General features: G+C 49.0%; 1 protein-coding gene across 1 annotated transcript in view; it reads right to left on the minus strand.

Annotated features, from left to right (window-relative positions):
* LOC138748538 (tyrosine-protein kinase receptor UFO-like) overlaps positions 1-16095 on the minus strand; it is a 150097-nt gene that overhangs the window by 40589 nt on the left and 93413 nt on the right. The window contains exon 10 of the mRNA XM_069908917.1: positions 10558-10741. Coding sequence (XP_069765018.1) covers positions 10558-10741 — 184 coding nt within the window. The remainder of the gene's footprint in view (positions 1-10557; positions 10742-16095) is intronic.

A 16095-nucleotide genomic window follows, 5' to 3' on the forward strand; every position in this document is an offset into this window, starting at 1 on the left:
AAGGATCCCCATCACCCAGGCCAGGCCCTCTTCACACTACTACCATCAGGAAGGAGATACAGGAACCTGAAGACGAACACTCTTCCCCTTCGCCATCAGATTCCTGAATGGACAATGAACCACAGACATTGCCTCACTTTATCTTATTTTCTCACACTATTTATTTATTTTTGAAATGTAATTTATAGTAGTATTTACACTGTAATGTGGCCACAGAACAACAAATTTCATGACATGTTCTAATTTTGAATGTTTGGGGCAGTGTTGGTCTGGACCCTGGGAAAAATAGCCTCCTATTCTTCCAATTGATGACAGGGGATCTTTCATACACTTAGCTCAACCCCAGTTAAAAGTGCAACACTCCCTCAGCACTGCATTGGAATGTCAGCCTAGATTACAACTGCATCCCTAGTCTGGTCTTGAGCCCACAACCCACTGATAGACATTGGCTCAAGGCCAGGTCTTCAAGGTTCTTTCTTAAGGCCTGTTTTGAGATACAGCAAAAACAATCATCTAACTACAGGAAAGATATTAATAAGATTGAAAGAGTGCAGAGACTTATTAGAAAATTGCCCAGACTTCAGGAGCTGAATTACAAGGAAAGGTTTAACAGGTTAGGACTTTATTCCCTGGAGCGTAGAAGGATGAGGGGAGATTTGTTAGAGGTATTTAAAATTATGAGGTGGACAGAGTAAATGTTGATAGGCTTTTTCCACTGAGGGTAGGTGAGATGCAAACCAGAGGGTGAAAGGGGAAAAATTTAGGGGGAACTTCCTCACACAGAGAGTGGTGGGGATGTGGAACGAGCTGCCAGCTGAGGTGGTGAATGCGGGCTCAATGTTAACATTTAAGAAAAACTTGGACAGGCACATGGATGGGAGGGGTACGGAGGACAATGGACTGGGTGCAGGTCAGTGGAACTGGGCAGAAAAATGCTTCAGCACAGACTAAAAGGGCTGAAGGGGCCTGATTCTGTGCTGTGATGTTCTGTGGCACCTTCCAGCCAATAGGGAGGCCCCAATGGCTGTCACATCACTACCTCTGATTTGCTTGGCAGATGCTGCTCCTGGCGAGAGATCCGATCTCTGTCAGCCAGCTACAGTCCCGACTGAATCAGGAAATGTTTTCTGCACATTTTGTACTCCAATTGCTTGCACATGTTTCTAGTGACATGTCCTGGGAATAACTACAATTCCCCACCCAATCACTGCAGTTCCCTCCCCCCTCAGCTTTCATTGACACTCCATTCCATCCCATTGGAAAAGAAAAAATGATTCATGAAATAATCACTCCAAAAATTATCGAGCCTCACCTCCCGCTAGAGATAAATACAATGCTTCTTGACTGATTAAACTGCTTGAAGCTATAGTTTGTCGAAGTTCCCTCACCATCCCACACTTGTCCCATGCATCAGGTGGAAGCCGTCCTCCGGACAGATGAATCACATGATCTCCTCCCACCAATTAGCTCAATTAACCGAGAGAAGCCGTACGGTGGGAGGAAACCTACGTAGATTATGGGGAGAACATACAACCTGGCGTTGTACAGGTTGTGCCTCTCTTATCCGGCGCTCTGTGGCCTGGCAAATTGCACGGTGCGACACGTTTGAATCAGCCACTGTTAGTACAATTTCCGTACAGACGGCAGGGGACTCGAACCCCGGTCCCGATCGCTGGCGCTGTAAAGGCTAATGCCAACCGTGCCACCCCACAGAATTATTTCCTGTTTTAAGCTTTGTTCTACCTTGGATAGATTGACTTAGGGGGTCAATTTCTGTTTTCCAGCATTTTCTGTGGTTCGGCAATGGCCAGGTCCCAACGTCGTCAGATTAAAGAGGTACAACCTGTAATGGTGTGGCGCCAGTGTCCACACCAACCGTTCTGCTCCAAAGTATTTATTGCCTAACCCTAAATCCCCTTTCTCATGACCATATCCCATGGATTAATAAAGGCTGGTTCCAGGGGTTGATTCACACAAGGACCGTGGGTTGTGGACATTGGAAACGCTATCCCTAAATGTCCCTGATCTGACAGTATAAGAGGGTCAGTCTCGCCGATGTAGAGAAGGCCACAAAGGGAGCACCAGATGCAGTGAATCAGTCCTGCGGATACACAAGTGAGGTGTTGCTTCACTTGAAAGGCCTGTTTGAGGCCCCGGACTGTAGTGAGGGAGGAGGTGTGGGTGCAAGTGTGGCATCTCCTGCGGCCACAGGGCAAGGTGCCGGGGGCGATGGGTGAGGAGAGATGAGTCACAGAGGGAGCAGTGCCTATGGAGGCAGAGAGGAGGAGAAGGGAAGATGAATCTGGGATCCTGCTGTAAGTGCCGGAAATTGCGGAGGATAATGTGCTGGATGCGGAGGCTGGTGGGGAGGACGAGGGGGACTGTGTTTGTTGCATCTGGAGACAGAGGGGGGGCTGGGCAGACGAGCAGGAAATGGAGGAGATATGGGTGAGGGCTGAGTTGACGGTGGTGGAGGGGAAGAAGGCAGACATTTCTTTAGATCTGAGCTGAACGACCTCATCTTGGGAACAGATGCAGCGGAGACGGAGAAATCGCAAGATGGGAATAGAATCCGTGCAGGGGACAGATGTGTGAAGAGGTGTAGTCAAGGTAGTTGTGGGAGTGGGAGTTAGTGAGGTTTTTGCTGCGACTGTTGAAGGCCCTGGTGAGGCCGCATCTGGAGAACTACATGCAGTTCTGGTCTCCTGAGTTGAGGAAGGATGGTCTGGCTTTGGAGGGGGGTGCAGAGGAGCTTGATTCCAGAGATGAGGGGGTTGGCCTATGAGGAGAGATTGAGTCGTCTGTGACTGTACTTGCTAGGATTTAGAAGAATGAGAGGGGATCTATAGAAATTTATAAAATTATGGAGGGCATAGATAAGATAGCAGTAAATAAGTTGTTCCCATTGGTGGGGGAGACCAGAATGAGGGACATAGCCTCAAGATACAAGGTAGTAGATTTAGGAAGGAGATGTGGGGGAACTGCTTTTTCCAGAGGGTGGAGAATCTGTGGAATTCGCTGCCCGTTGAATCAGTGGAGGTGATTTCAGAAAATATAGTTAAGGCGAGGTTGGGTAGATGTTTACAAAGTAGGGGAATTAAGGTATATGGGGAAAAGGCAGGGAGGTGGAGATGAGCCGATCATCAGATCAGCCATGATCTCACTGACAGGCGGAGCAGGGCTTGATGGGACGGATGGCCGACTCCTGCTCCCATTTCTTATGTTCTTAAGTTCTTCCCTCTCCTCTCCCTCCCCCACCTCCCATGTTCTTTTCCCTCTCCTCTCTCGTGATCTTCTGCCCTGTTGAGTGAGCCACGGAAATGTGGAACTGAAACCCCCAGACAAGGAGAAGGGACGTTGCAGTGGGGCCACGGAAACTTGGCAGTGTTTATTTGCCAATGCTGTGCTTACATCCCTTTCCCTGCCTCTGTCCTGACAAGTGGTTCCACTCCCAATGCAGCGGGTGGGGGCGGGAGCGGATGGCCACCCAGAGCATCGCCTGTGGTGGGTGAACTCCTGCCATGGTCAATCACAGCCAGCGTGCAAACAATTGCCCCTCTGTACTTGACACGAAGGAGGAGGGAAAGGGCCAATGGAACATTTTAAACAGATTCTGACAGACGATGCCAACACTAAGTACTCTCAGTTTTCTGACAGTTTAACAGCAACATGTTGGGAATCTGCATCCTTGCTCTGAATTTTGGGATAATTAGAGGCCAGGTCGACAGATCTTGGCACCTTCTCCTCACACCAGCTTGTCGTGCACTGAGCCAAGGTAGAGCATTGACCCACCCATTCCTGTGTTCTCTGAGCCCACCTTCCCGTTTATTTCTGTGGCTAGAAATTGCTGCAAACTCAAGCCACTAACTAATCACTGAAGGAGATAGAATATTTTAAGTTTGTTGATGGGAAAGATTACGTCAGTTTTCACAAAACCACAGTGGTCACTTATGCTCTCCCTGGGCCACACCAGTCCTGGCAGCACTCCCGACCCAGAGCTGACTGCTCGCTTCAACACTTTCCATTAACTGCTAGCCCAGGCGACTGGTGACGGGTACTGGCTCTGGACCTGGCCGAGTGGGGTCCGCTGGGGCCACTTTGGGTGAGGAAGGAGGGGGAGAGAGAGAGACGAGAGGGGAAGGGAGGGGAGAAAGAGAGATGGGTAGGGTGAGAGGGGGCTGGATGGGAGGAAGATAGGAAAGAAATAGAGAAGGGGTTAAAGGGAGAGGGGGCATGGAAGGAGGGTGATAGAGAAAGATTAAAAGAGCATGAGGCAGGGGAGATGGAAATTCAGTGAGAAAGAGAGGGGAGAAGGAAAGAGGTTGCGATAGAGAAAGGGAGAGAGTAAGAAAAGGGAGAGAGGGAGGAAGGAGAAAGAGAGGAGAGGGAGACTGTGTGTGAGAGAGTGAGGGAGGAAGGAGAAGGAGAGGAGAGGGATGGAGGGAGGGAGGAAGAGAGGAGAGAGGATGTATGAGAGAGGGAGGTAGGAGAAAGAGAGGAGAGGGATGGAGGGAGGGAGGAAAAGAGGAGAGAGGATGTATGAGAGAGGGAGGAAGGAGAAAGAGAGGAGCAAGCAAGAAAGAAAGGAGGGAGGGTGTGTGTGAGAGAACGAGGAAGGAGAAAGAGAGGAGGGAGGGTGTGTGAGGGAGAGAGCGAGGAAGGAGGAGAGGAGAGGGAGGGTGTGTGGGTGAGGGAGAGAACAAGGAAGGAGGAGAGGACAAAGAGAGAGAATAAAAGGAAAGGGTAAAGAGGAAAGGAGAAAGGATTGGGAGAGGAGGATTGTAATGAGCTCTCGGGGACTTAGGGGAGAGAGAGTACAACGTACATCAAGCTAGCAAAGGGTGCCGCCAACTCAAATATCCAGCATGATATTTGAGGAGATGCCAGTGACCACTGGAACCGATGCCATGCCCAGCTCAGCACAATGGAATGGAAACTGATGGGATTTGACGCCTGCCCTGGAATCGGGAAGAATTATTTGGACTATATTCGGGAAATGCACCTTTTGAAGTCTCGTTACACAAGTGCAGCCTCAGCGTGGGTGTTGGGTGTACGCCTTCCCTGTGAGAGAGTAGGGATGTGTCACTACTCATGGGAAAGTGGGAAAGGATACACTGATGGAATATCTATGGTATAGGAGGCCATTTGGCCCATTGAATCTATGCTGGTGCAGCAGTCACATTCCCATTGAATTCCCTGTAACCTATCTTTCCTTCATTCCTAACATGGGGGGAGGGGGAGGGGGGAACAAGTTTCAGCAGCTACTTTATCTGCCTTCCCACGCACCGTTGGGAAACTGGAGTATGCAAAAAGAGGGTGTCAAATCACCTGGAGAATGTGCAAACTCCACCCGACAGTGCCTGAGGTGGGAATGGAACTGGGGACTCTGATGGCCGCTGCACTACTGGGCAGCCCAGTGTGTGTGAAATTTATTCCTGGCCTTTTCACCTTTCCTTAAAGAAGCGTGCATTGAGAGGCCATTTGGCCCATCAAGTACAATCAAGTACAAGTACAAGTACAAGTACAATCCGACGAAATGGTGATCCCCGGTCCTCAGTGCAAAATGTGCAGACACACAACCAGACATAACACACGTACAGACAAACAATGCATATGCAGGACAAGTATTTCTTCTACACAACTAAATAAAAGATTCTTTCATTTCTTATTCCTGAAGAACGGCCTAAGCCGGAAATGACGATTATCCTTTTACTACAAGTAGATGCTGAGTTTCTCCAGAGCTGATTTGACCCGTTGAGTTTATGTTGATCTTTTGTTAATCTCATCTTTAATTTTAAAAAAATTTTAGATTGTGCCGCCCAATCACACCCCATTGACCTACACTCCCGTACGTTTCCAAGGGTGGGTGGAAACCGGAGCCCCCAGAGAGGAAACCCACGCAGATACGAGAAGAACGTACAAGCTCCTTACAGACAGCACGGGATTCGAACCACAATCGCTGGTGCTGTAACAGCTAACCACTACACTAATTACGCTGTCCGTGTAGTTCCACACCCCTCTATAATCCTGTAAATTCCACATTTCTGGAGATCTGTCCAACTCTCCTGGAATATTGTACGGGATAATCTTGTTTTGGATAAAGTGCTCCTGATCCCAACTCCTGGGTTGAATGCACTTCCTTCTCTGTCCTAGGTTGTTGCCTAACCATCACTGGTTTTTAACCAGCTTCTCTCCGTTAAAATCTCCCATCACCTCCGATCTGATCAGGGAGATCAATCCTGTCCTAACTTTCGATGCTCAACGGCCAACATCTCCCACTCCAGTAACGTACGCACAGTTAATAGCCAGAAATCGCCACAGGTCAAGGTGTGTGGTGAGAGAGAGAGAGAGAGAGAGGTGTGTGTGTGAATGGTGTGTATATATTTATTTAAAATTATATTATTATGTATATACAGTGAAACTTCATTAGAACGCGATTCATTAATCTGCAGAATCGCTTATAGCGCGGGTGTCTGTGGACCCCAAACTTTGCAAATAAGCTGATTAAAATTCAGAATCCCAATATTAAAGAATGCTCTAGCTTTCTTTCGCTGAAATTGTTAGTTACAGATAGCGCATCCTTCGAAAACTGGTAATATTTGGGTTTGATTATCTGTGGGCCCTCTGACGTATATGCATCTGTTCTGTGACTTCGCTGTAACGAGGTATGAAATCTTGGACCCCAACTACCGCGTTCTAACGAGGTTTTGCTTCATTGTTGCGTACTGTGAATTGTGTGTGAAATACTGTTTTGTCAGATTGTATCTGTACAGTCAGATGATAATAAATTTGAATGTGAACATGCTTGTGCGGCTGCCTGCATGCTCACGCCAATGACGGCATTGAGCACTCACAGGCTTCCCATGTGAGCGCACATGTAGCCATAAACCAACGAGCGTGTGTGCATGGGCACATTTGTTCAAGCAGATGATGCCTATGAATAGAACAGCCCCGAGCTGAGGCAGCGAAATGGTCACAGGCGTGAATGACTGGGAGGAAGTAATTAAATTATCTTGATCTCTTTTGGCCAGCTTGAAATAAAGCCTTATCTGAGATTAAATGAGCTGCAGTGTGTGTGGGCAGTCTGCCAAGCCAAACATTTCAGCATCTGATGGTCACACTGCTTCCCACCGAGGCTTCAAGTGGAAGCAATCAAGCTGAAGTTCCATAGACATCATCTCCCTTCTAGAAGGACCCTCTCAGGTGGGGATGTGGAAGGGATGCTTCTTCTTCGGGGGGGCGGGGGGAGGTCGAGAACTAAGGATCATTTTAAAACTAAATGGGTGCCCAGTTTCCTTTAACCCTACCCCCCACCCCACCCCTGTTTTTCTCTCTCTCTCTCTCTCTCTCTCCATCTCTTACCTCCAGCTCCCCACCCTCTTCCCTTTCCATTCAGAGCTACGCCCTCCTTCCCCTATCACTTCTTTTTAATTTTTAATTTTAGACATCCCACACGGTAACAGGCCCCTCCAACCCATGAGCCATTGCCGCCCAATTACAACCAATTAACCGACATTCCTCGTACCCAGTTGGAGGATGGGAGGAAACCAGGGTACCCAGAGGAATCCCGCGCAGACACAGGGAGAACGTACGAACTCCTGACGGACAGCGCCAGTTTTGAACCTGGATCGCTGTAGCAGCATGGTGCTAACCGTGTCGCCCGACCTATTAATGCAACATTTATTTATTTGTCTGTTTGCTGTCGTTATACCACCTGCTACATGAGTTGGATTGCCTGGATAGCACACAAAATGAAGCTTCTTGTTGGTGCATGTGACAGTCAAACAATTCAAGTCACAGAAGTGACTTGAGTAGCGGAGGGGCTCCCTCCCCATTTTCATTGGGGAATTTTACTCAGAGGACAGCTACTGCCTCAGTTCAGTTTGTTTAGGAATGTTGAGACTGGGGTATGAATCAGGAACGAGTGGAGTCGAACACAACACCTTCTCAACCATTGGGCTTCGATCCAAGAATAACTCCGATCCCAGACGCACAATTCCTCCCAACTAAAATGCTTCCTGCTGCTCATTATATGGAATTCCTGCGGGTTCAAGGCTGTGCTAATGTTGGCAGCTGGTATTTGATGCTGGAATGCCTGGGCTCTTGTCGGAGCTCTGGTGACACCATCCAGGCTCACCCAGCTGTATTGGGTCAGGTGGCTCTGGGTCATTGAAAAGCCTGAGCTCCATTAACACTATGAACAACTGAACCCAGCTGCCAACAACTTCCTGATCCCCCCTGAATCAATTCAAAACAAGGTGGGAGTCAGAAGAAACAGGAGCAGGAGTCGGCCATCCGGCCCGTCGAGCCTGCTCCGATGATCTGATGATCGCCTCGTCTCCCCCTACCTGCCTTTTCCCCATATCCCTTAATTCCCACTCTGTAGAAATCTATCCAACCTTGGCTTAAATATATTCACTGAAGTCATCTCCACTGCTTCAATGAGCTGTGAATTTCCCAGTCTCTGGGAAAAGCAGTTCCTCCTCATCTCCGGAGGACGTGGATTAAGGGCGAAAGGGGAAAAGTTTAGGGGGAACCACACAGAGAGCGGTGGGCGTGCGGAACGAGCTTCCAGCTGAAGTGGTGCATGTGAGCTCAATTTTAACATTTAAAGACGAATTTGGACAGGTACGTAGATAGGAAGGGTATAGAGGGTTATAAACTGGGTGCAGGTCAGTGGGACTGGGCAGAATAATAGTTTGGCACAGACTAGAAGGGCTGAAGGGCCTGTTTCTGTGCTGTAATATTCTATGGTTCTAAGAGAGAGAGAGAACTAGAGGGAAGGAGAAGGGGGGATGAAGATGAGGGGGGGGGGGAACATTTAACGGAAACCAGAGAAGTCGATGTTAATGTCATCCGGTTGGAGGGGGCCCAGATGGAAGATGAGATGTTGTTCCTCCAATTTATGGGTGATCTCAGTCTGGCAGGGCATGAAACAGACATGTAAGCAAGGGAATGGGATGGAGAATTGAAATGGGGCGGCCACTGGAAGATCCGTGCTACTGCAGTGGACAGAGCCGAGGTGCTCAACAATGTGATCTCCCTGTCGGCTGGTGCCCCGTCTCTCCGATGTACAGGAGACCAAAACAGGAGCACCAGATGCAGTAGGTGACCCCTGCAGATTCAGGAGTGAAGAGTTGCTTCACTTGGAAGGACGGTTTAGGGTCACCAGTGGCGGTAAGGGAGGAGGTGTGGGCACAAGTAGAGCATCTCCTGCAGTCACAGGGGAATGTGCCAAGGGGAACAATTGGTGGGGTGGGAGGAGTGGGCAAGGAAGTCAGGGAGGGAGCGGTCCCTGGGGAAAGCGAAGAGGGGAATGCGAGTCAGTTGGTGAGGTCACGTGGGAGGTAGCGGAAATGGTGGAGGAGGACATGTTGGACACAGAGGCTGGTGGGGTGGTAGCACAAGAGGTCAAGAAACAACCCAGGACACTGGCACTGGAAGACACCAGCCCTATAGCCGTGTCAGTTTGGTGGCTCTAAATTCTGCCATTGGTTACTGGGAGAATTCAGGAAAATCGATGATCGTCGAATTTTTGACCAGTGATTCTTACAATTGTGCAGGGAGCCCCAGCAGGCAATCACAGAGATTTGGCCAATTTAAGAAAGCCAATGCTGCCATTGGTGACATCCCGAATTAGATTCAAGGGGCTCATTCCTGGAATGGAAGAGTCATCCCATCTCGAGCAGCTAAAGAAAGTTGATCGATATTCTTGGGAGTTTATAAGAATATGGGGTGGTCTCATTGAAACTTGGAAGGGCCTGAGAGGGGGGGGCGCATAAGGCATTTCCACTTGTGGGAAACCTCGAATGAGGGGACGTTGTCTCCAGGTCCAGTCCTTTGAAATGGAGGAGCATTGGAACCATCTCACAGAGGGCGACGATTCTCTGGAATTCTCTTGCCCAGAACCACAGAACATCACAGCACAGGAAACAGTCCCTTCAGCCCTTTTCATCTGTGCCAAACTATTATCTTGCTTAGTCCCACTGACCTGCACCCAGTCCATACCCCTCCCATCCACATTTTTCTTAAATGTTAAAACTGAGCCCACATTCACCACCTCAGCTGGCAGTTTGTTCCACACTCCCGCCACCCTCTGGGTGAAGAAGATCCCCCTAATGTTCCCCTTAACTTTTCCCCTTTCACCCTGTCCTCTGAAAAAAAATCTGACCTACATTTACCCTGTCTATTCCCCTCGTAATTTTAAATACCTCAATTAAATCTCCCCTCATTCTTCTACGCTCCAGGGGATGAAGTTCTAACCTGTTTCACCTTTCCCTTGCAACTCAGTTCCTCGAGTCCGGGTAACATCCTGGTAAATCTCCTCTGCACTCTTTCAATCGTTTTGATATATTTTCTGTAGTTTGGTAACCAATACTCCAAATTTGGCCTCACCAATGACATACATCCTACGCTCTGTGGTTAGTAAGGGATTACTTAAGGTGGTATGTGAGTGGAACAAAATGGTAGAGAACCTTTGGTCTAAGAAGAAGCCCCTTGCCCGATCTAGTTACACGTCACTGTAATATGCCAATCAAAGTCTACCGCCATTCTCACCTCCTTCTAAGGTCGTGGCTGTCACACATTCACTCCACTGAGAGCGCCCGATCTGGGTGCTGCAGGCCAGACGGATGCAGAACTGCGAGTTCGGTGCCAGTGCCCGGATCATGTGACTATACGGCGGGACAGCGACATCCTCAAAGCAGATCTCCTGGCTGTCGTTACCCTCGGACTGGTTAGTCTGCGGGGGGGGGGGAAGAAAAAAGCCGGAACGTCACTCAGATCACTCAGGGTAAAGGGTTTGACGGCACAATCTGACCCTCAGGCTCGGGCATGCCATGCACCCTTCCCCACTCACCCGCAGCACGAGCATCACTGGGGGTGGGGGGGGTGGATGTGAACCCCACCGGGTGACACCATCACAGGGGGTGTCACCAAAATTAATCACTTGGTTTAGTCTCCACATGCTTTTTCCTTTAAAGGCAGAGGGAGGGGCAAGAGTGATGGGGCGGCGGACAGAGGAGGTCCATGGCAGATATACATGGCATCTGCTTCTCCCCTCCACCCGCTGAGTGAGTCCTCGAAAGGCAGTTTGTTCCCGCCACTTCGCTGAGGTTACCCTAATGTTCCCCAATTTGATCTCTTTTGACGCAGACTCTGCTCATCAAAGTGGAAAAGAAAAGAGAAGTTGTTAGTCAGGGTAAGGAAATTCTCCCAAAATGTGCTCATGTTTGTTTTTCCGTCCCTGAACCGAGCAAACAAGGTCTTTGTGAGTTGAAACAGAAAACAACTCCGCATTCCGTGGAAATCGAAACCTTGGGCTTTCCTGGCTGAACAGTGACACGGTGACAATCCAGTTTGCCTACTGTAGTAACAGGTCTCTGGTGGATGCCATCTCTCACCATCACTCAGCACACGCTCTGTTCTCGCCACTACCATCAGAAAAGAGGTGTCGGGGCCACAAGACTCGCACCCGCCAGATTCAGGAACAGCTGCTGCCCCACCACCATCTGACTCCTCAATGACAGACTCAGAGACTCCTTTAAGAACTTGTGCACATTATCAGTTTATTCTCTATTCCTGTGAGTTGCGTAACATGTTGATGCCAAGTCTGTGAATGGAAGGACACGGAGCGAACTCATTCAGAAACCGCACATTTGAGAAGTGAAAGAGAAGGTTCCTCAAATGTGCCAACCTCAGAAACCCCATTCAAAACCTGCCATGCTGTGTTCATCTCCGTTGGGGCAGTTTGAACGTTCTTTTCTAGTTACCTCTACAAATTCTTTTTCTTAAGTAGCCCATCGGGATCAAGCATGACTGGTTTCTGCCATGGTTCTCTGCGAGCTCATGAGGAAAATGTGGGAGCCATAGGCTCTTCCACAGATAGAGCAGACTGTGTGTTGGAATGGGCTGCTCAATACATCGCATCAGCTTCTCCAGACTATCCCTTGATGAAGGAGGCTTCAAGACATAATCTCTCTGGATGGAACACACAATCATACAACAAGAAAATAGATCCTCCATCCTCCAATTAATAACCACCTGTTTACACGGACCTGTTTACTCAGACAGCTCCAAGAAAAGTGCAGAGAACAAAACAAAGGACTCTACATCACCTTTGTTGACCTCACCAAAGCCTTCGACACCGTGAGCAGGAAAGGGCTTTGGCAAATACTAGAGCGCATCGGATGTCCCCCAAAGTTCCTCAACATGATTATCCAACTGCACGAAAACCAACAAGGTCGGGTCAGATACAGCAATGAGCTCTCTGAACCCTTCTCCATTAACAATGGCGTGAAGCAAGGCTGTGTTCTCGCACCAACCCTCTTTTCAATCTTCTTCAACATGATGCTGAACCAAGCCATGAAAGACTCCAACAATGAAGACGCTGTTTACATCCGGTACCGCACGGATGGCAGTCTCTTCAATCTGAGGCGCCTGCAAGCTCACACCAAGACACAAGAGAAACTTGTCCGTGAACTACTCTTTGCAGACGATGCCGCTTTAGTTGCCCATTCAGAGCCAGCTCTTCAGCGCTTGACGTCCTGCTTTGCGGAAACTGCCAAAATGTTTGGCCTGGAAGTCAGCCTGAAGAAAACTGAGGTCCTCCATCAGCCAGCTCCCCACCATGACTACCAGCCCCCCCACATCTCCATCGGGCACACAAAACTCAAAACGGTCAACCAGTTTACCTATCTCGGCTGCACCATTTCATCAGATGCAAGGATCGACAATGAGATAGACAACAGACTCGCCAAGGCAAATAGCGCCTTTGGAAGACTACACAAAAGAGTCTGGAAAAACAACCAACTGAAAAACCTCACAAAGATAAGCGTATACAGAGCCGTTGTCATACCCACACTCCTGTTCGGCTCCGAATCATGGGTCCTCTACCGGCACCACCTACGGCTCCTAGAACGCTTCCACCAGCGTTGTCTCCGCTCCATCCTCAACATCCATTGGAGCGCTTTCATCCCTAACGTCGAAGTACTCGAGATGGCAGAGGTCGACAGCATTGAGTCCACGCTGCTGAAGATCCAGCTGCGCTGGGTGGGTCACGTCTCCAGAATGGAGGACCATCGCCTTCCCAAGATCATGTTATATGGCGAGCTCTCCACTGGCCACCGTGACAGAGGTGCACTAAAGAAAAGGTACAAGGACTGCCTAAAGAAATCTCTTGGTGCCTGTCACATTGACCACCGCCAATGGGCTGATCTCGCCTCCAACCGTGCATCTTGGCGCCTCACAGTTCGGCGGGCAGCAACCTCCTTTGAAGAAGACCGCAGATCCCACCTCACTGACAAAAGGCAAAGGAGGAAAAACCCAACACCCAACCCCAACCAACCAATTTTCCCCTGCAACCGCTGCAACCGTGTCTGCCTGTCCCGCATCGGACTTGTCAGCCACAAACGAGCCTGCAGCTGACGTGGACTTTTTACCCCCTCCATAAATCTTCGTCCGCGAAGCCAAGCCAAGCCAAAAAAAAAAAAAACACGGATCCTACGATGATCCGATTTCATTCTCCCCACATTCCCATTCACTGTCCCCAGATTCTACCCCTTACCTAAGCAAGAGGGACAATTTACGGTGGCCAACCATAAATTGCGACATGGGAGGAAACCGGAGTGTCTGGAGGAAGCCCACGCAAACTCCACGTAGACGGCACCCGAGGTCGGATTCGAACCCAGGGTGCTGGAGATGGGAGGCAGCCGCTCTATGACTTGCAATTCCGCCCAGACCCAGAAACCCAGTGTCATTAGCCACCTTGAACGTGGCACAAAGGAGCAGGAGAAAGGCGCTTCATAGATGTGTGTGTTTTGGTTTAAGATCCTGCTACCCAGGATCTGTGTCCAAGATGGCGGTGCCCATGCTAGGCAGCGCACCATGAGGGGTTGCAGAGAACTGCTGCAGGGCACCAGAAATGGGGAGAACACCCCCTGATGGGAAAGAGGAACCAACGAGGGGCTCAGTAGCGGAGGGACCCACACAGGTTGCAGGTATCGGAGCCGGGATTTAAATTTAGAAGTACAACACGTTAACAGGCTCTTCCGGCCCATGAGTCCGTGCCACCCAATTACTCCTATGACCCCCTCCAGTACATTTAGGAATGGTGGGAGGAAACCGTAGCACCCGGAGGAGACCCACGCAAGAAAAGGGGACAAGGTACAAACACCTTACAGACCCTGCCGGATTCCAACTCCAGTCGCCGGCGCTGTAATAGCATTGAGCTAACCGCTACGCTAACCGTGCCACCCATTCGAGAGGGTGCTGAGGGCAAGAAGGGCTCAGCCACAGAAGCCTTCCTCATCTTATCGGAGGCTTAGGTAAGGAGCCCGGGCGGCCGATGGATCGAACAGGAGTCTGTGCGGCTGCGGAGGCTGCAGGAATCGCTGGAGGCGAATCCACAGACACCTGGTGACTCTGAGGGGACCCTCTTTTGTTTCTCTTTCTCCTTTTGATAGGGGCGTCGGGCAATACATAAGGTGACTCTTTATTTACCTTGGGGCAGACAAAAGTTGAAGCATATTATTTATTTTACATTTTTAATGTATTAGTACATGACAATAAAAGGAACCTTTGAACATTTGAAAATTGATCTGAAATTGTCCTAACACTATGGTGGTTGAAATCAGGTCCAAAAATCAAGGTCACATCCTACTTAAAACTCATGGTGATCACTGGAAAATTTACTACTCAATATGTAAAAATGGTTTTATTGCATTGTTAGGAGTTATGCCTCTGTGTAACTTGGGAGGGTTCTTAAATAACTTAGAGACGCAAGATTCAAAAAACAGAAGAGACTTTACTTACTGATACCTTCCACCATGTCAGGAAACCCACGCACGCACGCACGCACGCACGCACGCACGCACACACACACACACACACACACACACACACACACACACACACACACACACACACACACACACACACACACACACACACACACACACACACACACACGCCTCACAATGGGACACTAAAGTTACTACAGTGAGTAGGGTGTATTCTTACACGGTTACAAAATAGTTCACATTATCCTGACTATATAACAGGAGTAACATCTAAACATCTAATAGGCCAAAAAATTGGCTGGTTTAATGCTGGACTATTGGAGCTTTCTTCCTGGGCAAGAAAGAAGACCAAAACTGTACATAGTACTCCAGATACACGCTCAGCCTACACCAGACATTCTCAACCTGTTTTTTGGATGTGGCCCCACCCCCCCCCCCTCTTGCCTCCCACTTGGGACTCTACTCACAGTCTACACGCCTCCTTTCCCTGTGATACAGTCGTTTAGTTGTTTTTTTCTGTACCTCTCTCCTAACCGTCCAGATCAAAAACATACAAAACAACATTTATGTGATGGGAGGAGAAAAGAAAACGACTTTTACTGAAATGTGCTGTGGACGCCAGAGGGATGTAGGGGCCCTGTTGACAATGGCTGGTCTATACTATTCCTATCAGACCTAATTACGTGTAATAAAGGCTAAAATGTATTGGCCCTCTGCAGTGAACTGAGATTCACTGTTGGCGTGTTGTACTGATGGCTGGCTCCGCCCCCACCTACTCCTATATAACCCTGGTTTCTGGCCTAAACCCTGAGCCCCTTCTGAAGACCACCGTAAGACCCTACCCTCAGTTATAAGATAATAAAAGCTTATGTTCTCCTTCCAGTCGTGAGAGCTTTTATTCACACTTGCTGCTGGAGCAGGCCTGCGGACATTCAGGACCCTTTGAGTTGTAATATCACCCAACCTTTCTGTGCATCATCCTCGAGGTGAGAGCAAAGGGATAATTGGTTACGGGAAGGTCAAGGGCGATCAACCCCCTGACCCCAGAGATTTAAACAAGCAAGTGAGTAAAACTGAGCTTCTAAATCAGGTATTCTCAACCCCCTTTTTTTGGCTATGACCCCTTTAGGGCTCTACTCACAGCTTCTGGGACCCCTTCTCTGTGAACCAGTCAAGCTTCTTCCCTACTTCTCTCCCATCGACTAAATACAGTGCAACTCTATTATCCGAAATGGTCGGGACGGGGCCTATTTCGGATAAATGATATTTTCGGAGAACTGGTCATTTTATTGAAGAA

Source organism: Narcine bancroftii, chromosome 13 (genome assembly GCF_036971445.1).
Source record: "Narcine bancroftii isolate sNarBan1 chromosome 13, sNarBan1.hap1, whole genome shotgun sequence".
In the NCBI taxonomy this organism is placed as follows: domain Eukaryota; kingdom Metazoa; phylum Chordata; class Chondrichthyes; order Torpediniformes; family Narcinidae; genus Narcine; species Narcine bancroftii.